Source organism: Lipophrys pholis (assembly GCF_963383615.2).
Source record: "Lipophrys pholis genome assembly, chromosome: 11".
Taxonomy (NCBI): Eukaryota; Metazoa; Chordata; class Actinopteri; order Blenniiformes; family Blenniidae; genus Lipophrys; species Lipophrys pholis.
The window spans coordinates 10900464-10924965 of NC_137631.1; the positions used below are offsets into that span (position 1 = coordinate 10900464).

The 24502-nt window shown below is 40.6% G+C and overlaps 1 protein-coding gene across 1 annotated transcript in view; it reads right to left on the minus strand.

The window, feature by feature from the left end:
* plxnb2b (plexin b2b) overlaps positions 1 to 24502 on the minus strand; it is a 134449-nt gene that overhangs the window by 16463 nt on the left and 93484 nt on the right. The window contains exons 9-25 of the mRNA XM_080474484.1: positions 24093 to 24204; positions 23340 to 23451; positions 22860 to 22961; positions 21640 to 21735; positions 20974 to 21061; positions 20155 to 20333; positions 18803 to 18951; positions 15721 to 15832; positions 14552 to 14688; positions 13883 to 14065; positions 12071 to 12164; positions 8711 to 8908; positions 7289 to 7468; positions 5784 to 5920; positions 5036 to 5136; positions 4439 to 4668; positions 1895 to 2076 (exon numbers count right to left, since the gene is read on the minus strand). Of these exons, the coding sequence (XP_080330610.1) occupies positions 1895 to 2076; positions 4439 to 4668; positions 5036 to 5136; positions 5784 to 5920; positions 7289 to 7468; positions 8711 to 8908; positions 12071 to 12164; positions 13883 to 14065; positions 14552 to 14688; positions 15721 to 15832; positions 18803 to 18951; positions 20155 to 20333; positions 20974 to 21061; positions 21640 to 21735; positions 22860 to 22961; positions 23340 to 23451; positions 24093 to 24204 (2392 nt within the window). The remainder of the gene's footprint in view (positions 1 to 1894; positions 2077 to 4438; positions 4669 to 5035; positions 5137 to 5783; positions 5921 to 7288; positions 7469 to 8710; positions 8909 to 12070; positions 12165 to 13882; positions 14066 to 14551; positions 14689 to 15720; positions 15833 to 18802; positions 18952 to 20154; positions 20334 to 20973; positions 21062 to 21639; positions 21736 to 22859; positions 22962 to 23339; positions 23452 to 24092; positions 24205 to 24502) is intronic.

The following is a 24502-nucleotide window of genomic DNA, read 5'->3' on the forward strand; positions in this document are numbered from 1 at the left end:
GAAATACAGAGGGAAAACAGCAAGTTTTTAAAAATCAATGCGCTGTAATTTCATGTAAATCTAAACTGCATTTTGCCAATGAAGTCTGAAATCATGGATACCAAATAATTCCCGACACTTTTAAACTGCTTAAATACCGAAAGATCCTCAATGTAAGAAAGTTGTAAAATCAGAAAAGAGAATCAACTATGCATGCAGCTTGTCAATCCAGTCATCGAGAATGAGAATGAAAAAGTTTGAAAATGACAAAGAAGACAGTGACTGGAACTTTTCAATAAATGGACTGCTGTTTGTAATTAATTTACTGGAGATCACATTGTGAGAGTAGTGGACATGACATATCATACATATTGAGGTCTGAGAGGAGGGACAAGCAGTAATAAAAACTAGATACTGTATTTCTAGTTAAGTGACACGGTTTTTGGACAATTTATATCAAAATTTCAGCTTGTTCAAGAAGGATATGACATTAAATGTATATTATTCATAATGTATTTTTTACGATTCTCCAATTTTACTCATCCAGCCCCCTCGAGATGGAAATTGGCTGTTTGCTGGCCGATGGACTAAAATGAGTTTGACACCCCTAATATATACAGTAGAAAAGACCCACTAATGTTCTTTAGATTGAAAATCTCCACAGAACAATAATTTTGTGCACGATCCTGGAACTCCTAGAAAGCATTTATGGACGTAGAACAGAATCGTAATGGTCATGAGCAACAGGATAAGAAGGAATATGATGAAGAGAAACAGCAAAATAAGTCATTCAGCACATTATGCTTGGACTCCATGGAGGAAAACAAAAAACAGAAGGAGGAACAGAAGGAGGATGACTGGAATAGATCGAGCAGCAGTCTGGCTCTTGATAGTGGACTACAGTAGTCAGTGCAAAAATTTGACGGAAAACATGGCAACAGAATGAAACAGTCCACTGCATCTTGAACCAAGTCCCAGTCCGCCTCAACTGGTTGATAAAATTGGTGCCAGAGTTTAGATACGGGCCCACTCTGATTATAGAGCTGCAATCTCAGAGCAAACGTTGCTCATTTCTCCATATCTAAGAGTACAGAGGCAGAAGGACTACATTACATGGGGGAGAAGAGAGGGTCTGGAAGGAAATGGAGAGAATTGTTCTCTCAAAAAAACTTCCAAATATAAGATTGTGTTACAAACAGCAGGCATCCATAGGCAATAAAAAGCACAGCGGTCTTAATTTATGTTCTGCTTCTGACCGTCGCATGAATGGTTTTGCATAAAAGTTGTTTTTCATTATATTAATCTTACAAAAATTAAGTCAAAAAATTGTCTGATCAAGAGACTGTAATGACGGTTTTAAGCTCTCCTCATTTCATTTTATTAGAGTTTCCTCTTGAAAACCCATTAGAACTGAAATCATGCATGAAAAACATGTTCTCAGACATCAGGGAGACAAAAGCACCTGATGTTACACTCTGCAGCTCTAAAGCAAGACAGTTTGTCACTTGTTCTATTGGCAGATTTTTCTTTCTCCTATAATTTTGTGGAAGCATATTCAGTAATTTCTATTTCTCAGGAAGTAAAAATCCAAAAAATAAAACCAAACAGACAAGTGAAAATGGTCCCGAGTTTAAACAGTGAAAAAAATAAGCCCCAGTGTCTTTTTCAAAGCTTATTAGTTAGGTCTTTTATGGCAGTATTGCAACTGGAGCAAAAGTGACAATATGTAGGAATGCATATCTATGCCAAATCTTCCTTTTCTCTTATCTTTACTTCAAATCACAAATATAGGACCAAATCCAATATTTGCCATGATATGTTACGTGGTATTGAACATTTTGCTATGCCAGTGCTTTGACATATTGGAGTGGAGCAGCATCTGCTGAGAAGCAGCGGCAGGTTGGTGCTGGCTCACCTGCGCAGCATGAGTTTGGGGTTCTTGCTGTGGACGTATTCCTCCATCAGCTCCAGCAACAGTGTCCTCATGATGTCGGTGTAGTATTCCAGCTTCCCGTGCAGAGCCACGGTCAGCAGGGAGGCAAAGTACACCTTGGCCCTGGCATTGAAGTCATGACTGCGCTCCAGGGTGCGGATGAACTGCAAACACAGGAAAAACACACACACACACACACACACACACACACACACACACACACACACACACACACACACACACACACACACACACACACACACACACACACACACACACACACACACACACACACACACACACACACACACACACACACACACACACAGGCAAGCGACGTTATTTATACTGATGAAGCCTGCTCACACAGCAAGTAAATTCAGTATAATATGCTTGTAAATGATCAAAAGATCAAGACACCAATCCTTACGAAAATTACAATTATCAAGGTAAATGTTGTTCTGGCCTGTAAAAAGATTTCGTCTTAGAAATGATACCAATTAGTAGAAGACGAATCACCTCACATATGCTGTTAACACCTCAGAGGCTTTTTCTGTGCCAGCAATGTCAGATTAATGGGAATCTTCACACGTCCCTTTGCCATGTCTGCTGCCTCTGACTTCTAATACTGTACGGCAAAAAGTAAAACACAATCCTCAACTCAAAGGATGGGGAGATGAATTTAAAGTAGATCCTTACAGCATTTTGGCTGCGGTACAGCACGATTTTGAAAGCTCACAAAGATGTAGGGGAAGAGGAACCGTCAGTGTCGTGGGAGATACTACACAGTGAATTACACACCAATACAGAATTGAAGAAGTCAACGTTTACTTAAGACGTTAAGTGCAATGCCAAGTCGATCGTACCTTTTTATTTACCATTGTCAGAAAAAAAAGTCAAAAAGAAACAAAATTGACAATAATTTCATGCATTTAAGGAGGACTGCCTGTGCAGCAGGAGCCACACTCAGATTATGGCTCAGTGCCTTAAAATTCCACTGTTGCCCAAAAAGACACAAAAAAAAGCCATAATGTTGCCGTTGTGTGATGTACTCCTGCCGCTCTCATACAAGGTCTGTTGAATTCACAGAGAAGCATCTCCCCAATTGTAAATTTTATCATGGAGTGGCTTTAAATCTGAGAAACTTTACCGCTTATGCTCAGGGACAACAAAGTTTACACAAAGCTGTGAATTTGATGAGCTGAGAAAGATCTGCTAGCAACAAATTAAAAGAAAAATCGGAATCTGACAGCTACAGTGAAGAGTCCAAAGGTATTGTGAAGCAGTTGGGGGCCGTTTTGCTTGCATGGTTTGGGTGAGAGATCACTTTCATCCTATGATTTCTATCCAGATGGGACTTCATCTGAATGACAATAGCTCTATTCAGAGTGTGTTACAGGTCAGTGGGTGGCTTGATGATTATGAAAATGATGTGAATCATTGGCTGTGGCCTTCACTGTTTTCCAGATATCAACCCAAAGGACCACCTTCAAGAGATCTGGAGGACTGAATTATAAACTGCCCTCTGCCACATCATGAAAATACCAAATAAGGAGATATCTTATAAAAGTATAATATTCATTTTCTCAGTACAGTCCAGAGACTTTAAGAGTCAATGTCAAGGCACACTGAAGCTGCTCTGACAGCCCCAAAACATTACTAAGTTACCTAATAATAGTTTTCCTTGTCACAAATCATAAATATGGTCCCTTAAAATATGAGAATATTTCATAAGATCAGTTGTTTTTCTATTTTTCTTTAGCTGTAGGCCAAAATGATCACAATTAAAACAGATTATATGGAACATGATTGTATGATATTGGTTTTTATTTATTTTATTTAAGATAAATTGTGTTTATCCTCCACGAGCACAGCAAGACTGAGTTAAATGGAGCACCTTCACAGGCACAATATCATGTTGCCATATTAACAACCGCATAATGTTTAGGTAACATAATCTTCACTGTGTTAAATGTAATTCAGTCATGGCATGCTGGCATGTGCAGATTACAGCTGATGCTAATGGAAATATCAACCATCATCGATCTTTTTGCGGATAACTAACAATACTCCTGGAGAAAAGATTTTTGATCCGGTTATGGTGCTGGAGCAAAAGACAGGAGATCACCAAGTTTTTGCAAAGCACCTCATGGGACAAAGGGGTGTCGGTACCCAATCTTAAAGCAATCCATCTACCAGTTGTCGATATTTCACTCCGATTCACAAATGTCAACCTGCTGGGTGTGTAAGAGGAAAAGTCAGGGGATCACCAAACTCGTACATCATCCCGGACTTATAAATGTCGCCATAAAACTTCACGGCCATCCATCGAAAAGTTGCTGAAAATCTCAGTGTGGTCGAAAGTACTGGACTTATCAACACTGACATCCCTCGAGTTATGTTGCTAGTGTGACATCAGACTGGTTTAAGAAGTATTGCGCATCAGTCTATTCATTACATGGTTGTAAACACAGTGCATGCTGATATCATCAGGTAACGTCAGTGTTTTAGGTGCAGTGTAATTACGTTGATGAGGAACGTCTTGGAGTTGAGCAGGTTGGAGAACTGGTTGAGAGCCTGGGTCACAGTGGCTCTTCGAGCCTCTGGGATGTCCAGCTTCCCAGTGATCATCACATCATTGGCTCCATCCTTTGAAGGTAGGAAAAAGACTCTGTCTGTGTAGTTCTTGTAGTCCAGGAAGGGTATTCTGCCTTCACTCAGGTCGTTGGTATGGTCTTCCATCTCGATCATCAAGTCTGCAAAACAGAAACACATGATCACAACCACCTCATTTTCTTCTTACAAAGCAACTTTTGTCACTTGCAGATTGCTCCCCTCTCTCAATCATGAAGTTGCGCAGAGCAGAAAGCATTTCCAATAAATAATTTCCAGGGAGAAATATTGTTTTCTATTACTGTCACTGCAGAATTGCTCCCTGTAACGATCATAACATGACGCTAAGCGTGAGAATGTATTTAATTCACTGCAGGACAATACATCAAAAAATGTAATCAGAGCTATAAAGCACTTCATTACTTTTAAGCCTCTTAGAAACATGGATCCTTTGAGGAACATTAGCAATATGGTGGAGTTTTTTTTTTTGCACAGCTGCACTGTCGGTACCTGTGAACTCTTTCTTGCAGCGGTCTCGTACGCTCTCCTCCAGATTCTCGAGCTGGTGTTTCACCTTCTCGTACTCCCTCTCTGCTTGTTGACTCTTCCTCCTGAACGAACACCACAAAAAAAAAAAAAAACAGCACACGTCAAAAAAGCCAGACGAGATGGAGACATCATTTTTTCCTTTTTTTTTCAAATTCTATCCAATGTGTTTTTCTTTAGTTTTTTCTTTATAGACTATATGCTAGAGTGTGAGAGAAAATAAACTGCCAAATTGGCGGATAACTTGGCAACAAAGTGTTTCTCACACTTCCATAAAAAAATCTTGTTAGGGCTGTATTCCTCTGTGAATGTGGGAGTACTTCTCTGGATGACAATTCAGCTGTAAAGTTTGACTGAGGCTTCAAAAAAGACATTGAAAGTTGAATTTGACTTTGCATGAGCTTAGGGGGAAATCACAGATTGGGAGGAAAAAGGGGGTCTGACACCCTTTTCCTTGGAAAAGTTGTCCTTCTCCAATTTATCACACAAGGAAGCCAGATTCTTCATATATTGTCGAATTAATGTCACATCAATTACTGAAAGCAATTATGCCCCAAAACACCACAAAATAATGAATTGGAAGAGGTATGAAAGTCATATTTCCGAACGGCTCCCTGTCGAGCGTATGATCTGATTCTTCCCACCAAAGCACGGACGTACAGTAGGTGGATTCTTCATCTATAACAGTGCATAGAGTTGACCTGAAATTCACCTGTAGCAGTAGACAGAGATGATGATGATGAGCAGCATGGGCACGATGACAGCAGGGATGATGATGTAGAGGGGCAAATCATTCTTCTTCTCGTATTCCACCGAGCCGACCACCCACTCCCCTTTCCCAAACTTTATCTGTGGATAAACACATAGTAGAATGTCTTATTATGCACTTCCTCATTTCAGCCAGAGATATATTTTGGTAGGTGTCACTCGTGAGGATTGGACAGAGTTGGAGAGAGGATGTGGACAGAATCTGAATAATTGTGCACAGCTCACCTAAAGCAGCTGGAGAGAAGCTAGCAGTATTTTTTGAAAGTGCAAGGCTTATGCTGAAGATTGTAGGACCACTAGAACTATATAAATGCTTAGAGGTACTGAGTCTGACACTTCATAATCCGGCTTTCTCTCAGTAGGTAGCTTGTCCTATTGATAGTCTGGTGGTGTTGCTCCTTTATGCAGCACTCTGCCACAGAAATAAAACAATGGCTCACTTACAGGAATTACCCAGAAGAGATCGTACAGTGCTCATCACAATTGTGGCTCAGCTATAATTAAATGTAATTAAAGCCTGTAGCTACAAGAAAACTGTTGAACCAGTGAAAAGAAAGGTCTCAACATGTACGGAGGACATGCCGAGAGACGTACAGTAAAGACTCATAATGCATGCAAGCTGTGATTTACATGTCGGTGTATAACTCTGCAATGCTGAAAGTAGTCAAGCAACATGACTTAAATACACCTTGGAAACTTTTTTTCTTTTAATACCTCTTCTATGTGAATAGATTTCTGAGGTACATAACCTACTTTTCACTCACCGAATGCAGTTATTAGCTTTTGTTGAAAATTGCTTTGAAAATTGCGATTTTCACAACCTAACCTGTGAAGAACTTGTAAAAATGATGAAGGGACATAGAGTTATCCCGATGGACAATAAAAAATATCTGACGATGTAAAAAAAAACAACATCAGGGGGTCTGGCATTCAAACAAAAGGAGGCTTTGTGATTTGAGGTCTGCAAGGCCGGTCTCATTCGCCCACATTTTGAAAACCTGTTTTCAACCATCTTGTAGTAGTTAGAATTCTAAAAAACATTTTTTTCTCGTTCTAGATATGTTAGAATTTAATAGAAATAATTTGGGGGAACATGTCACTTCAATATCATGAGAATGTCCAACCATTGTACCATTGTAAGATTTAAATCTTAAAAAAAATATATGTCAGTTGATGTTAGAAAACAATTCCAGAAAAAGTAGGAACAGTAAAAGTCTGCATGTTGATTAATATATGAAACAAACAATAATAATGTGATACTGTTAGATCTGATAATATAGGGGGTTTTGGAAACTTTTGACCTTTCATATCTAAATCTCTGTTGTCTGCATGCCTACTTTTATTTCAGTAACACTGTAGCTGCAGTTCAAATCTGCCTCTATAGTGAGGCCACTTAGAGAGTGACCCTCCACTATTATGTATTGTCTGGCTATATTTGTCTGGTCTGACCATTAGTTCCAGCAGCTCGGGACGAGTGTCTCTGCGTTGCCGTCTGGAGCGGGCACTGGGAGTTGTGGAAGGTGGGTCCAGGAACAGCTTGTCATCCTGAAGAGTGTTGACCAGACACTGAACATCGCCCACAAACGCTTGAGCCTCTTTGGCCGTCATAGCTCTGGAGAATCCTCGACCCTGCAGGGAAAGAGCGACAGTGAGGCTCAAAGTGACATGACTGAGCGACATGGGGAAGCAATTAACCGCCCTCCATTAGACACATCAGATGATGAGCGCAACATTTTTTAAGCATTTTCATTGGAAATGAGTGGAAATTGTATAATAGCTCTCCACTGTTCCAATAAGAGCTAAAAGTAATTAAAAAAAATTAAGATTATAGTCATTGTGAGCACATTTCTAAGTAATTTCTTATTTAAGATACTTTAGGCAGAGCTCCAGTCAATCCCACAGGCCTGGCATCGCAATATACACTTTGTGATTCTACAGCACACTTTCGCGTCTACATTTATGCTTTCAATTATTCTAATGTAGCCTAGATTTTAAGAAAAGGTTAAATCAGCTTAAGTAATCCAGTGCCTAGGTAATTGAAAAAGCCTTCAATCTTTTTGTACAGATGGCTTTCCCCACTAATTTACCTGAAGTGTGTTTACCCAAAGAACCATAAGAGGAAATACTATGAAATCTCCAAACTGACATTAAGCTGTGAGAAAGATTCACAGCCGGGCAAGAAGAAACCACATTTATTCATCTAACCCACATTTTCCAAATAAAAACCTTTTCTCTAGTTCAAACGTCTCGCCGGTTAGTATGTGCTTAATGTCTCCGTCTTCTGCTCCTCGGATGAAGAGAAGATGCCACCTCAGAAGAAAATCATTAAACCCCCATAAAAATAAAAACTGATAGCTGAAGCAGCAAATATGGTATTATCCTTTGTTTTCAGTGAAAAGAAGCTTGTATTCAAAAGGAATGTCATCCACTAAACCCGATATCAAAATGTATTTTCCTACATAGTGAAGATGTAACATATTGTATGCATGTCCTATATGCCCTATTCAGTAATCACTTGTGACCCTGCAGGTTTATAATGCAACTCCATTATTTCTCTTTGTATCTTGAAATGAGCATGTGTTGACTAAATGCAAATATTAGCTGGCGGATTTGCACTTGCATAATAATCATACCACTGAGTCTAAATGACAGATAAGCTGCCGTTTCCATAATTGTGACGAGCAATAAAACTCAACCATTATACATATGTGAGCTGTTGAAAAGGGATAAATGTGTGCAGCAACTGCAAATCAGCATCTTTCCCATTTTTATTCTCAAGTCAGATAATAACCCCATTTGTCTTAATTCCTTCACACAAAGGAATCTGACAGGAACAGCGGTGAAGCGGCAGTCGGCGTGGCCCGCACTCACAGTGACGATGATGATGCTTGTCTCAGTGATGACCTTCTTGGTCAGCTCGTTGAAGCTGGGGTTCGGGTGGTAGTCGAACGGCTTCAGTTCCTTCACATAGTTGTCCAGCTGGATGGAGGTTTTAAAATGCAGGCTCATGGAGCCGTTTACTGCTGGAGACTGAAATTGGATGACTGTGTCATTCTTCTCATGGGCGGTCTGCGCAGATTCAGAGGAACAGAAATGTGTCACAAAAAGGACATTTAAGAAAAAAGAAAGCACCACAAAAGAGTGAGGGAAATAAAATAGTAGTATTCAATATGGAAAACATGGGGCAGGATTACAGATATAAAAAGGCACATGGTGGGTGTCGAGGGTTCTTTTTGATAAAAGTAGTGCATGAATGTAGTGTATTGTATTGTATTGTATTGTATCCTATTGTATTGTATTGTATTGTATTGTAGGAGGGACGTGTGAGTCTAGAGTAGGGTGGAGGGGGAAGCCTGGTTTTGTGCATCGGAGAAAGTGGAATTATGCGTCTTTTCAGTCGCTCTATTAAAATCTCAATCTGCCACAGAAGAATAGCAGCTTCTGATGAATCACAACTCACACTGAGTCACCCCTCCCCTGACTTTCTTTACATCACTTTGATTAGCTGAACTGATGGGAGATATTTCTGTCGCTGATTGTTTTGGGAAAGGACTGACAACATGTGCGTGACAGCTCAACTCCACAGTCCTACACACTGTGGAAGATTTCCAAGAGGGCACAGCAGAAAGCTGGAGCTACTATATTTGTGGCTGCTTTGTGTTTTTGTATTCTATTAAAGGTTAATTCGTCTTTTAAAACCTTCAGAAACTGGAAACAAGACCGGGCCAGTTCACAGACTAACTTTTAAATATAAAATCATTTCAAACAGGAAAACTGTTCAACATTTTGTGAAATGCCAGACGACTTCCTTCTGGCAGATTAGGAGGCTATGGAATGAAACTGTTATCAATCTTCTTATCTAAAGGCGCCTTCAGACCCTGGGATTTTAGCAGTTTCATAAAAATTATTTTTTTTTTTTACCTGCTTCACATTGCGACGTGGATTTCATAAAGTTGAGAAAGGCAGTAAGGTTGTTCTTTCCATTGTGACAAACTTTAACATGCAAGAATAACAATGCAGCCACTGCACCTTTCAGGAACTTAATACATAAAACAAACCAAGAATCAAGACATTGTTTTAGTAGTCTTTATGTGCTCAGTATAGAAATAAACTGAGAAGGCGAATGTGGTCCAGCATTTCTCTTAATTACAATTCTTCTAATTATTCTTTTGCATCAATTCCTGCATCATTATTTGGGGGTTGTTAGCAAGGACACAACAACTGTGAAATTGACTACACTGAAAGAAAATTATTTCATGATGTCTGTGGTTGCACTTATGTCATGATGGCGGTCTGTGACACAAGACAGACTTTGAACCAAGATCAAGTCACGATTGACCATCTTGTATCTGAAATGGGCAAAATTACACAGTGTACAGCCACTGTAACTTCCTGCCAGAGCGTTGAGGAGGATGTGGTCTCTCGTGGTTATTACTTTGAGGGAACACATCACATGCATGCAAGTGACTTGAGCTGGACTTAGATTTAGCACGAACAACGACACAAATCCTTTGATTAAATGTAGCAAATATAAAAGTCATTAATAGGTCAATCTCTTCCTTCTTTTCAGTGAAGCCCTCAATATGGTTTTTAATCCACCTGCCAACCTCATTACTTTATGAAACACTTGAAATAACTAACAGAAATTGAACGTCACACTGTGTAAGCATTATATGGTTAATAGCCACCATGTTGACCATCATGTTTAGCATGTTGGGATGTTATTTTCCACTGAGAGCTACAGCGGCAGTAAAGGAGAGGCTGGAGACAGTGTTATTAGTTTAGTGGGCACTTTGTAGCGCTTGACAGTTCCAGGGGATCAGAGTCATTAGTGTCACTCCACTGGGAGTCATGAATGTCTGAAGACTGTAAAATGTTTGCTGGGAACACAAACGCACGGGTCTGCAAACAAGTCTGATCCTCTTAAAAATACAATTTCAAGGACGACATGTTAAACTCATGCTATAACATAACTGCCATCCTTTGCAAGTGAAGCATAGATGAAGAAGTATGTCTGCGTCAAAGATGTATTAATGTAGCTTGAGCTACAGTTTGAGATTTGTAATTGTGTAAAATATTAAATAAACACAGATAATATTGTGAAAGGTGAAATACTTTTTTCACCTGGCTCATTTGGCGATGCAACAATTAACATCGGTACTTACTACGTGACAACACAGAGTCAAACTTCTCCTATAAGGCTGTGTTGTGCAACTTATTTGAACTTATCAGAGGATAAACCTCCACACAGATAACATCTATGTTTAACTACAAACAGATGCTTCCCACAGGAGCCGTTGTTTAAAATTACAAGCACTGGAGAGACATTACAGGAAAATAAAAGGGAAATCACTTCCTTAAGCTGCTAACCTGACCTACAAATCAGCATGTTTTTACCATATGCCAGCTGCAATAATGAGTCCACATATTTGGGTCTCGTTCAGTGGATGGACTTAAACCAAGAGAGGCTTATGAAGCTGACCAGCCAAGGCCTTTGAGATAACACTTTACATCCAATGCTAGTTTGTGGCAGCTTTAAGTATTTTCAAATCTCTACTGTCCCTGGGTAAGAGCACCCAGGGACTTGGCCGGGAATAAAGTGGCAAAGAGTGGCACAGCAGTCACATAATCTTTTTCAACCTTAATGCTGGTGTTAAATTTAGGGCTTTTAAGTTAAATGAACAAAATTGCTACTGCTCAACATTTTCTAGAACACTGGAGGGAAGGTGGCACCAGCACGCTGAAGGCAGCTTCTTCAAGTTTTCCTGGCAGAGTTAATGCAACCTGTTTATGTTGGACGGGAAACATGGCTTCATTCGAGTGAGAGAAAACAATGGCACTGCCATCTGCAACCCTTACAGGTTTGAAAGATTTACGGTGGAAAAAAGTGGTTTATGAGCATCTCAGCGATTAGCGGAAGCAAGGAGGAGTTGGTGTGTGTGTGTGTGTGTGTGTGTGTGTGTGTGTGTGTGGTTGTGTGTGTGTGTGTGCTGGTGTGTGTCTATGTTGAAGCAGTTGAAATGCTTCATAGAGCTTGAATGAATCACTACTGGAGTCATGGGCTCGTGAGATGCAGAGAAATCGAACAGTGGCCCTCCACAGTGTGGGGGGGACAGATGGAGAGGCAGATCATCAAAAAGAGACAGCTGAGAGAAAGAGTGATGAAATAAAAGAAAAAAGAGGCGGCGTGATGTGTTGACAGAGATGCTGATAAATAAAATGAGTAGGAACCTCAAAAGCTGACGTGTTTCCCCCCTGGATTCTCATGACAGCGGTCTGGATTTGGTCAAAACCGGAGCCAGTCACCACAATGTTCCTCCCTCCACTAAAACACATAAAAAACAACATATAAACACATGTATTCCCAGCCACACAAACAAAGAGGAAGACAAGCTCATTGGGAGAGTCACGGAAAGAAAGATGGTCTTCGCAAATTGTACCTGGTGTAATTTTCGCTGGAGATGAAAACAAATTAGTCTGGTTGGGGGGGGGGGGGGGGGGGGGGGGACCCATCTAATGCATCCATTTCCAGCAATTATTAAGCAGTCTATTAGAACATCCTAAATTTCAATTTATTCAGCCAATTTTAAGCCAATCACATGAAAGTGTGGAAGGTACTCCGCAAACACAAACACAGCCAGATTCAGCAAATCTTGGGAGGACAACTCTTACATAAAAAAAATAAATAAATAAAAAATTGGTGGGAATGAATACCTTGTGCTAAGGTTTCAGACAGTAATTTGAAGGGTTGAGAAAGAAACAGGTGCCTTTGCAACTGTCCAATTTCTCACAGACTACACTATCGTGTTTGACCTCATTTTCAATGACAACTTGACTCTACGGGTCTTTGTTTTTTTGTGCTTCTCAACTTCAAACGCTCGAACAAGAGAAAAGGAAGGTTTATAAAGGGAAGTCAGCCGATCTCTCCATTTCTTATTTATATCAATCTCAATTACATTTCTCCCACCACATCTGTTACAGAGATTTGGGAAACGTGGACTCGTCTGGCAGAAACAATGTCAGTCAGATCAAAGAGAACGAGTCTCTGAAAGTGCTTCAAATAAGACTGAGAGCCCTCGACCTCACAAGTGGCTCTGTCTGGCAGGTACTGCACAGCTATTAGGCGAGTGTTGACAGAAGTAACAGGCTCAAAAGGTCAGTCAAAGTTGTCAGCAATTAGTGCCAATTCCCGTGCACATCCATCACTCCTACCCAATATGACTAGATATATTTCTCTCAAAAATCACAGGTCTGAGCCCCATGGGGTGGCTTGATGGAGGGTCATGGGATCACTAATGTAAGGAGATATCATGATGTGGACACCATAATTGCACAAGTATTGGTGCTTCCATATTTAAGAATGTCAAATCCAAGATTAACTCTTAAAACTTTTTTTTAAAAAAGAGAATTGTTCATCAACTTTCTCACAGGAATAAATATTACCTCACAAGAACAAACTACTTAAAAAGTTAATGTTTTTTGGGTATTGACCTTTCCCTCCACAGTCATAAAGCATACATTTGAGGTTAATTGGTGGGTCTAAATTTCCATGCAAGTTTGTGTAGACTTACTCAGCTATTTCCCAGTATGGGTGAACCTGTTTGAGAGCTATACAGAGTAATTGGAACAGGCTCTGGGCTTCATAAATTAGTTTGATGTCGATCTTTTTAAAGGTTTTCAAGAAATGTCAGTTAAGACCAAAAATACAACTTGGTTCTAGAGGCAAAACAATCAGGGGACCAGAAAAATTAGTAAAGTCCATTGTTTGGAGCAATAAAGGCATGTTTCAGATTTCATGACAGCAGATTTTTCACTCTGTCGTTTAAGTGGCATATATTAGGCACGTACTGCAACTGAAACTGGACACACTCTGAATAACTTCACGACAGAAGTAGTGAGCAGGATATCTTCATGATCAACAGTCACAGTCAATAAAGCATACAATTTTCTCTACACATTCATCTGGATGTACAGATTGCAGGAAAAATAAAAGCAGTAATCAATGGGAAGGGTGAACGTAAACAGCTGCTATTTGTTACTAACCAGACAAAGCTTCCTTTGGGGTGGTGGTCCAGGATAATGGGGTTTTCCCAGAACTGGAAGGCACTTAGGATGGTTTTTATGGTACTCTTTCCGTACTTCATCGTGATGGGGAGAAGGTCGGAGGGCACCTTTTCCGCCCGGTATTCTCCTGTCCTGCAGGTGATCTTTGCCCCGAAGTCCTCTCTGCCAAGACAAGGACACAGCTCAGTACTCACAGTCACAGGCTAAAGGAGTGAGGCAGGGTGGTAGGGTGGGGTGGTGGTGGGGGTCACACAAGGTCACCGTGCAGTCGAAGCCAACATGGCAGCAGCCTGACAGCTTGTTAAATCTTGGCTTTGCTGCTTCTCTTGCTCGTTATTTTTCTGTTACCTCTGCCTAAAATGTCACTGTGGACTGGTTTTGACAGAACACACGGTCCCAAAAGCACAGGCAAATTGTATGAGAATAAATCCCTCCTGCTTACGGCACCAACGTTAAGGTCAATTCCATTTTTGCTTCATAAACATAAAAAAAAAAAATCAATTTATGGGCTTCAAAGTGTGCTTACTGTAGAATTTGCATGCAACACAATGTCTGAATAACAAGTAGGTCTATCAACTGGAGAGGCTGAGTTGAAACAGAATTGGTGTTTTGGAGTGAATGACAATTATTGAGAAATGAACTCCTTACACAGTGCAGTCCACTCCTCCGATGTGAACCTTTACATCCTCCTTACTGCCCGTTTCCAGAAATGTCCCAGAAATTGTAATGAGCGTCCCCCCAGCTTTTGGACCTCGGGCAGGTGTCACTGCATCGGGAATCGGGTCCTAGTAAAGGTAGAGAGGCAGTGTCAACGCATACATCGTGAATACAGGCTCACTTTTTCCCTGCAAGCTTCATTCCACCAACAGAAAGAAACGGCAATGTGTCATTAACAGACCCACTTTCTCTCACCCTCCTTGATCTACCTACCCCGAGACACACAGTATCAGAAACATTCAGACACACAGACTCGTGCAAGCACCACATCTGGCTCAATATGCTGAGCAAACAGTTAGGAGGAGCACTCCCCTGTGGTGAAGCTTTAGTAGAGCCAGAGATATGAAAAGCCAGTTAAATAGCTACACTGTAGCCTGTTAAAGCATTAGCAAGTAAAGGGGAACTGCTGCACAACATCTGGTTAAAGAGGAAAGCATACACCCTCGAGCTTTCTTGTACAGTGTGGTACAATCGTAATATGCAACCAGATGCTTTATTTATAAGTAGACCATAATGTCAGATTTGGATGGTCCAGCTAATGGCATGTCATGTGATAGAAGGATCTCGGCTCGGTAGAAGGGGAATGTCTAAAAGATAGTCGTAAGACAGCTATGTTTTATTGTGTAGAGAGGAAAGCAGTGGGCAAAAGACGGGAGGATGAAGTGGAAGTGGCACAGCTGAGGTTGTTGAGATCTTCACTGGCAGAATGGACAGGGATAAAAATAAGGCATAGGCGAAGGGGGACAACTCGTGTGGTGAAAGTGAGAGAAAATAAGTTCATGTATGTTGGAGAGATAATAACTATGTAGGGTAACAAATGCTAAAGATGGAGCTGCCAGCGAGGAGAAGAGGAAGATGAGCAAGGAGGTTCGTGGATGCAGTGATTAAGGACATGCTGGTAATTGGTGAGTGTAAGGGGGGTAAAGGGGGAAGAAAAGGGAAAATTCAAAAAAAAGTTAATTGCATGCTCTTGGTACACTGTGACGAGGACTTCACTGAGCGCTTCGGATGTTCATTTTCCAGATGAAACGCTGTACTACTACTTCATACTGGAGTTGTGGAGAGAAAAACATATTGTGCGTGAGAGTGTGTATACTCACCCTGTAGGTGAAGTACATGCTGGAGGTTCCTCTTTTCCCACCGTTGACTTCCACCGTCACCTGACCCCAGTTTAACCCACTGGCATCAAGAGGGCCAATCTCACACACCACACTAAACACAACAACAGAAGAGAGGATGATAAAATACATTTAGTGATATTCGTCTACCAAGCAGTTCATTTTAATTATTCTTTTGCTAATTATTTTATGATTAACTCACGAAATTCAAATGGAAAATGGCCATTGCAATATTTTATAACCCCAAGGTGAGGTTATCAAATTGAAGAAAATGGATCTTGACAATATCTTATACTTTTAATTAAAAAATGACTGCAGTGATTAAGTTGCTTCAATTTCTTGTCAGTTGCCAGAGCAGGTTTTTAACCTTCATTTATTCATTTCACAGTGGTCTCGGCTCTCTTCATGCAGAAATGCTGCGACTATGCACAAGGTTAGATTCATACCTGCTGAAAACAACCACAGTCTGACCTGCCGGCCACTCAGTAGCTGCACTGGGGCATTCGGGGCAATGCTCAGCAGGATGACAGAGTTGGTAATGAGGGAAGGTTAAGTACTCATTTATCACTTTCCCCAATTAGATTTACCCTGAGATCAAACCTAGGGGTCACATGTTGAATTCTGTAACCTTTAGGACATAATTTCCAACACTAATTAAGTCATCTCAACTGTTCTTAAACAGGTAGATTAATTCTTCACAAGGTTGCGAATGTATTTGTGTGAAATCAGGCTGATTAAAGAAAATAGTTAATAACAGAAAAGTAGAAGTCATTAAACACACTGAACCCACGTGGATTCTGTTCATGTTTTATCATGGTCAGGCAAGCTAAACAGGTTCAGCTGCGTAATGTTGAATAAGCGGCTAGCAACACACAACGTTTCCTACAGCCAGATTGGCTGGTTTTACCCCTCAGGGATTTTTTTTCACCAACATTTCAATGTCTGGAGTTTCATGGTAATCGTGTGATAAGGGAAACACGTCCAAGTCTGCAGCAGTCCTTGGGGAAAATGTGTTGCTGATGAAAGAGGTCAGCATAACACAGCAAGCCTCATTCACAGCAAGACTGAAACAGGAGGGCCTCGGCTCCACAATTAGCGGCTCAAGCTGGGTTGTGAAAGAATAAAATATCACCATACAAATACTGCTTAAGACTTCAAGCAAGCAAGTTGCAACCTGCAGGAAGACGGTGCAGGACATCTTCCAACAAGAGGAGCGAAGGCAGCATGTAAGCACCAAAAGTGAATGATTTAGGAGTGAAGCGCCTCCATCTGGTCTCATAAATCCAGGTTTATGTCTCATCATGCAGATGGCGGGGCAAGAATTTGTCATAAAAGTGGCTCCATCCTGCCAGGTGTCAACAGTTCTGGCTAGAAGCTGTGGGGCAACGACGTGGCTGTTTTCTCTTTTATAGACCATTTGTATGAAGTGAGCACTTTTTAAACACAGCTGCGACTGAAGTATATTTGCAAGATTTGAAGTTAATTCATTTTTTGATTTTGATACAGTGCTCAGTCCATTAAAGTAGCTTTGAGACAAGGTGGATGAGAGTGTGGGTAGACAACCAGAAATCTGTGGTCAGTGTGTGAGTGATGCTATCAGTTCAGTATGATAAATTTGTATCTCAAAGAATCCAGGCTGCTCTGAAGGCAAAAATATGATATCCGGCATAAGCTATGAAAAAATAATTGAGTGGCATTCAGCAGTTTATCCCAGTGGTACTTTCTTTCAACACATTTTTTATGGGCTCAACACAGGAGTTTCCATAGTTTGGTGTTATATTCAGAGGAACAACATTGAGTTTTTAACTCAGCACAGCAGGAAAAATATGCAGGTCAGGCGGATGCCTTTTTGTAATATGATTTTTCTTTTCAATACATACAATTACAGGCGAAAGGGAGAGGAATAGAAATGACAAAAAAGCTTTAGTGGAAAACCAAAAGTATGACAATTCAAGATGATACATAAAGACGCAACAGATATAACAGCGCTGCTTTGTATTGCTCGCGAATCTCACCTGCATTTAACAATAATAAAAAAATAAAATAACGAAAAGAATGAAAAAAATAATGTCTGATATTCAACCAAAAAATACTATTAGGCCTGAGAAAAATAAGATAGTTGAGGGGGACTGGGGAGGGGGATGGGAGCATTCTCCCACTCTAAAAACCTCTGATATAAAAATCAAAAGGTTAAAATCAGATTATCTAATATATACATATAATATATGCATTTTAAAGCTTTGTGATATTTACCAAAAGTAGCAAAAAAATACATATTCATTTAGGCTTTATAGGCCCATCTTTGTGAGACAACAGGGTCCTGTTAAGCCTTAATACAGTGAGGTTTATCGGTGCCCCCATGGTCCCATTGTTTCAAAACAGACTCGGTATATAACATCTCTCCTGAAAGTAGAATGTGGTACCTTGAGCATATTTATCCTTGAAGTGAGAAGTCCTTTATATTTTTACTCCATTTCCTTCCCCCCCCCACCATCATATCTCTTCATTTGTTCATCTACTTTGTAGATTTGTGCTGATTTCTCTCCACTGTGTTTATCTAGTCTCCATTGTGTTCTATTTGTCTCCACTGATTCAAATTCAGTTCAAATGTCTGTGGGGTAAAAGATTCACAAGACCGATTTCCACCACAAACTTAGAACCTGTAAAGTTTTCAGCTTAACCTCGAGAAGCAGCAGAAGGAATTTGAAAGTGAGCCTTTAACTTGTCATGTTGTCATTTTTTTATGTTGTTTTCTGTTTACTGAAGAAACTGTCTGAATAAGTCTTCCTCCTTTGGCATTCCTTTTTCTAAACCGAGCCTCTGTATCTAAATCAACCGGCGTCTGGAGACTGTCAGATCAATACTGTGGTATAATGAGCTAATTAAAATATACAGCCAGGTTACCTTGAGCAAAGAAGAAGAACTCCTCACAACAGATAAAGATCTTGAAAGTACACAAAACAAAACTTTGTCTGAAATGTGTCCATAAAAAGTTTCAACACCAGCCTCGAGCAGTCGGAGTACATGATCATGTATACTCATATTGTATGTGTGCAGATATTACCTGGTGGACACAGAGTACTTTTCCTTCTGATGGATGCAGGGCTCTCCGACCACTGTGATGTTTTTAATGTCTTCTTTATGGATCCCAAGGTTGGAGCCACGGATGGTGATGGAGATGCCTCCCCCCAGGGGGCCAAAGCGAGGGATGATCTGAATGGGGAGATACAGTGTGTGAGGGGGTGGAGTGGGTGTTTATAGGAAGAAAGGATTTGAAATGGATTTGGAGCGATTAGTTGTGCTGTAAGAAAATGCAAGAGATTTGCACAGTGTGTTTAAGCAACTATTCTGCTGACTTACAGTGTTTAATATTCAATGCCATGGCGGAGAATTACATCAATACTGTATGAATCACATCCACATGTATTAGACCCTATCCCACAGTGTACTAGTGATTTAGACTTGATAGATAATAAGCAAAATATTGACAACAACATATATGCTGAGGCTCCATTTAAACAGATAAAATGAGCTTTAAATGAGAAAGAAAAATGAGCAATTTAAAGTTTAAAGACATAAATGTTAAATAAGGTACTGGTATGCAGGCATCTCTGTAGAGTTGTAATAAAGAGGCAGCAGTACATGAGCTAAACGCTACTAATGCTGTCATGATTTAGTAATTAGCCCTTTTTATTATTTTTTTAATAGATTAACTGATCAGGTGCTAGACACTGAATATTTTATTCCATGACAGGGTCACTGAGTTATTCAGATTTATAGTGAGCAAGACATAAATGCCAATCCATGTCACTGAAAAGCAAAAATGTCAAATCCATATATAGGCATCAAAGGAAAAGTCAGAGGGTCAACAATTGTCAGTGTGATTGCTCTTCTGGGGACCTTGAATATCTCTAAAGGTTTACGCGACAATCTACAAGGTAGTTATTAAGGTGTTTCACGTTTCAACACAAAAGCGCTGTTCTCTCTACAGCACACATTAAAATTCATGCACAGAACTATTACCAACACAATAAAAGCAATTTGTCTGTGATATATTTATCTGCCGATATTTCAGTCAGGCTGTGGTATGTTTGGAGTCGCGCTGACATGCAGACCATTAACGATGGATTTTTGCAATGACAGAGAGGCACCAACAATTAGGTAATCAAACAAAGAATTGATCCAATCAAGATATGTTGAAGATCATTGCAACTCGCTCCCAAGGAGAAACAGACTCTCAAAGACTTCTGTCAACAAGAGGAGGAGAGAGAAACTACATGGCCGATGAACTGCTCCGATCAATAATCCAATCACTGCGGTCGATGTCTTTTCACTGCTAATCGCAACTCTTCAAAGCAGCCACCGGTTTCAGTCTAAAGATAAACACAAAGTGATGATTACGCCGTTGCTACTCACATCCGTGATCTCGGGGTTGGGGCACTCAGTGTTGTAGGGGTCCCCGGACCCCTGCTGGCTGCAGAGCTTCTCGTACACACAGGCCTTCTGCTTGCTGCACCACACACACCTGTACTTGGGGTCGGCGTTCTTGCAAAGACTGCAGTCCTCCCTCCCCATGGAGCAGTTGTACAGAGTGACTACACGGGAAGACGCAACACTTTGCATCATACTCATTATCTCATGTGGAAAGACAAAGGTCATTGAAAAGCAGCCCTAAGACATTGTTTCTTGAGGCAGCCAATACGTGTGTATCCGAGTGTGTGTGCTTCTCTGTACTGCCACTATCTCACTTGTTGAATATGTTTCTGTGAACCCAACTGTTCAGTGCATTTGTTGTTGAATTCATCTTTTGAGATGGATTTTATTATTGTTTTGATAATTTGCCTTTCCTCTCCTCATTTCTGTGAAGCACACTGAGTCAACATTGTGTCCAATGTGCTAAACAAGTAAGTATTAATATTATATTTTGTCCATTCACACTTAAATCTCTCAGCGTCAATAAATAAAATGCATTCTATGACAAAGATAGGAATTTCACTTTGTAATATAAAATGCAGAACAGGCCTCACGATTATTTTCTGCTAATTCCTCAGGATCCGTCTATTTCTGTCAAAAACATGGTAGATTACCATGATTACCAATTAAATTTCTGATTAATTTTGAATTGGAGATTAAAGGTAGCACTGTTCAATCTAATAGAAGGCATCATACTGGGACTCACAGCTTGCACAGAGGGTATTATAAATAAGATTTCCACATTAGAATCAAGGAACGCACCATTCAGCGTGCTGTCCATCTTCTTGCCAGACTCCTTGTCCTTCACGTAGAAAAGAACATTGGTCTCTGGTGACTTGTCGTAGGAAAACTAAGAAATTGGAAGAAAATTAATTATTAATACAGAATCCAGTGATTAATGGCACTTAAGCTCTTCTCAGCAAACAGTGTGGGCTGCCGCTCTCTCATGCCAAGGGAAATAAAAAAAACACAAGAAAGAAAAAAAAAAAATTTATACCCAGTCTGGCAGATTTTCAGTTGAAGAAATCAATGTTGGAAAAGAACATAGCTGGGGGCTAGGCACTGTTTGAGCTTCCCAATCACTGAATTCACAATGTGGAGAGGTGTTAAAATAGCTCCAGTGAGGGGAGTCACTGTGAGGGGAGCCCAATAGAGGGCGCTAGAGAATATCACAGTGAAAAGAAGGTAAAGAAGGGTTTCATTTTATAAATCTGGAACATATAAACGGCCGTACTTCGATAGAGTTAAAATAGATTGCTAGAGAAAACTGAAATACATCCTGAATATATTTTACTCTTCAGTGTTATATAAGTGGCACTTTAATAACCAAGACCACAGTCCAAAGGCCAGTACAGGCAACCTGGCTTGAATATAATTAAAAGTGATGTATGAAAGAAATGTTGAGCACAAAACAGAAAACCCACTCACATTGAAGCCGCTGAAAGTGTAGAACGGACCATCCTCAAAATTGACCTCTTCCTCCACATTTCTCATCAGCTCTGTTCCTATGGTGAAAACACGACCCTGCACAGCCGGACAGAAACAAAACAAGAAATGTGTTGCATTCATTTATACACAACATATTTTCCAAACACAGCTCAGCGCGACTTCTTTCTTTTGTCAGGGCAAAGTCAGAAATGTACATGCTGACTCTTCTGAGCCCTTCTGTTCCCACTCCGAAAAGTTTGCATTTTGGCAAATTCACAAGTCGTGCTATACGCCAAACATTCGGCATCAATGCTGTTAGCTGCGCGTCTGTTGTTGGAATTTAGCTTCTCTGGTTCTTATGTGAGTTTCATCATAGTGGTTAAACAAGCAGAACTGTGAACACAATACTAACGTATACAGAAACGGTATAAAATCATCTGTTGCTAAATTTCAACAGTGTCAAACAATCATTTATGAAAGCACACAAAAGTGAATCAAACACAACTTGAACTGTATTTTGGTCGCTCATGCCTCACACCGAGAAGACTTTGCTTTGATTTGCTTTTGATCTGTTTTTCTGTGGAATTTGCAGGTTTTTCCTGTGTGGGCAGGAACTCACTTCATTCCACAATCCAACCAGATGTGTTTAGGTCAACCGATGAGACTAAAAGGCCCACATCTGTAAATGTGTCTGTGGTTGTCTCTGGCTGTGCTGTTAATTCCTCCCACTGGTAGCTGGTAACGGGTCAAGACCACTATGATACCAACAGTTTGATAAAGCTGGTAATGAAGATGGATGGAAGGCTGGATGGATCCTGGATTTGCAGATAGAGCTCATACATGCCGAGTACTTCTCGCATGGCCTCACTGGGTCATGGGACCACATCTTGATAACTGATGACCACATACGTTCCACCTTCTGTGTCTGACATGCTTGGTTCTGTCCTGGGGTATGACTGATGTTTGTAAGATTACCCGATTATCTGCGTCTCATAGGTTGTAAATTAAGCTGACAGTAGTCCAAAATCAAGCCCTGCTATTTAAAGCAATAGATTATTTGTATGTGTCTGTTTATCACAGAGTAAGCAATTCATCTTCGTGATGGGATTATTACATTTACAAACTGTCCAAACACCATTATCAATCTTGTTCACTGAGATCCTGATATGAAATCCAGTAAAATGTCAGAAAAGCTTCCCACAAAGTCCATGCCACCTTACCTGGTAAAGATTCAAATTGATCCCCTCGAAGCTGATTTGAGTCTTGTAGCCGACGGGGATCAGCACAGGATCGGGATTCTCAAACTGAGGACACTTTGCTCCCTGAAATGGCATCAAAACACTGAAAATTCTCCTACTTTTAATTGTTTACATTTTAAATATTCCAACCACTTTACATACGCCCTCATCTGTGGTGACAGATAAGTGTATCACTCAGAAACTGAACTTGTATATCGATATCTACCACCAGGCAATATTTGTTATGCAAGATGGTGTCAGCTGATAGTCGGATTTGTGAGTCTATTAATTTTCAGGAGGAATGTGGATCGCTTAAGCGCCGCATCACATGCGATGATAAGGTGTGTCCTTTAAAACTTCGGCTACAGTCTTCAGCAACTCTTAACCTGCACATCCCATCAGAGCAGAGGTAAGAGTCCTTGCCTAGACATTAACTAGCAGGTAACCTTTAAAATAACTGACCTGACGGTGCTTGATGATGTGGGAGCCGACAGCGCTGTCGTCCATATCACTGCAGGTGTGATCGAATGTATTCCACTGGCAACCCCACGAACTGGCGACGCACGACATGCACCTGAAAACCCAGAAAAACAAGATACAGAACCGAGATGAGGAGAAAATGCTTTCATACAATTAATTAGGCTCCAGCAGCTGCATTCACACACACACACACACACACACACACACACACACACACACACACACACACACACACACACACACGCACACGCACACGCACACGCACACGCACACGCACACGCACACGCACACGCACACACGCACACACGCGCGCGCATAAACATGCAAACTCATCAGAGAGCGTCCGGCACAAAAATCTATGTTGCTGACAATGAAATGGATCTCTGCAACTTCACATAAGCAAAGCTCGTTCATCACACATTCCTCCGTGTGAAAGAAATAAAGAAAAAAAAACAAACGGGGGAAAAAACTGGCGAGATCGACTTTCATTTTTTGATTAATGAAAAGGAAACTGAGGCAATTTCCTCGGCTTGGTAATAAAAGGAGGAGAGAAAATGCAGGAGGTGCATCCAAAACTACCATGCATCACAATTTACAAACAGAGCCTTGATCTCTCATCTGTTCAAGCGTGGTGATACATTTACATCAAGGTTGTCAGTTGATGCTGTGTTCAGTGTCACTGTGTATTTTCGCTGAGTGACAGACCAGAACTGATAGATTAGGAGCCAGACTCACGGTGTGTTTTCAGATTTCTTCACTGTGGCAGCACAGTTGTAGAACTTGAACTCTCGTGTGGCAAGCTGCACAGTTTCGTTGACAAATATCTTGATAGCCACGGCCACGAAATCTAAGAGAAGAACCAGTTTTAAAAAATAGGTTAAAGGTTTTGAAGAGGATACAAGTTTTGCAAATGTATGAACAGGAGTAGAAAACAGACTGAATTCTAAAGACGACAACTAACCACCCACAACATTTAACGCATCCAAATATAGCAATGTCTCATAGATCCCTGGTCTTCTAAAGATCTCTGAAGGTGTCCTATGGGCTGTGGGCTCAGGCACCAACATGTTAGCAGAAGATCCTTTAAGTCTACGATGTTGTGAACCACAGCTGCCATGGATAAGCTTGTTTTCATGGGGTAGCCC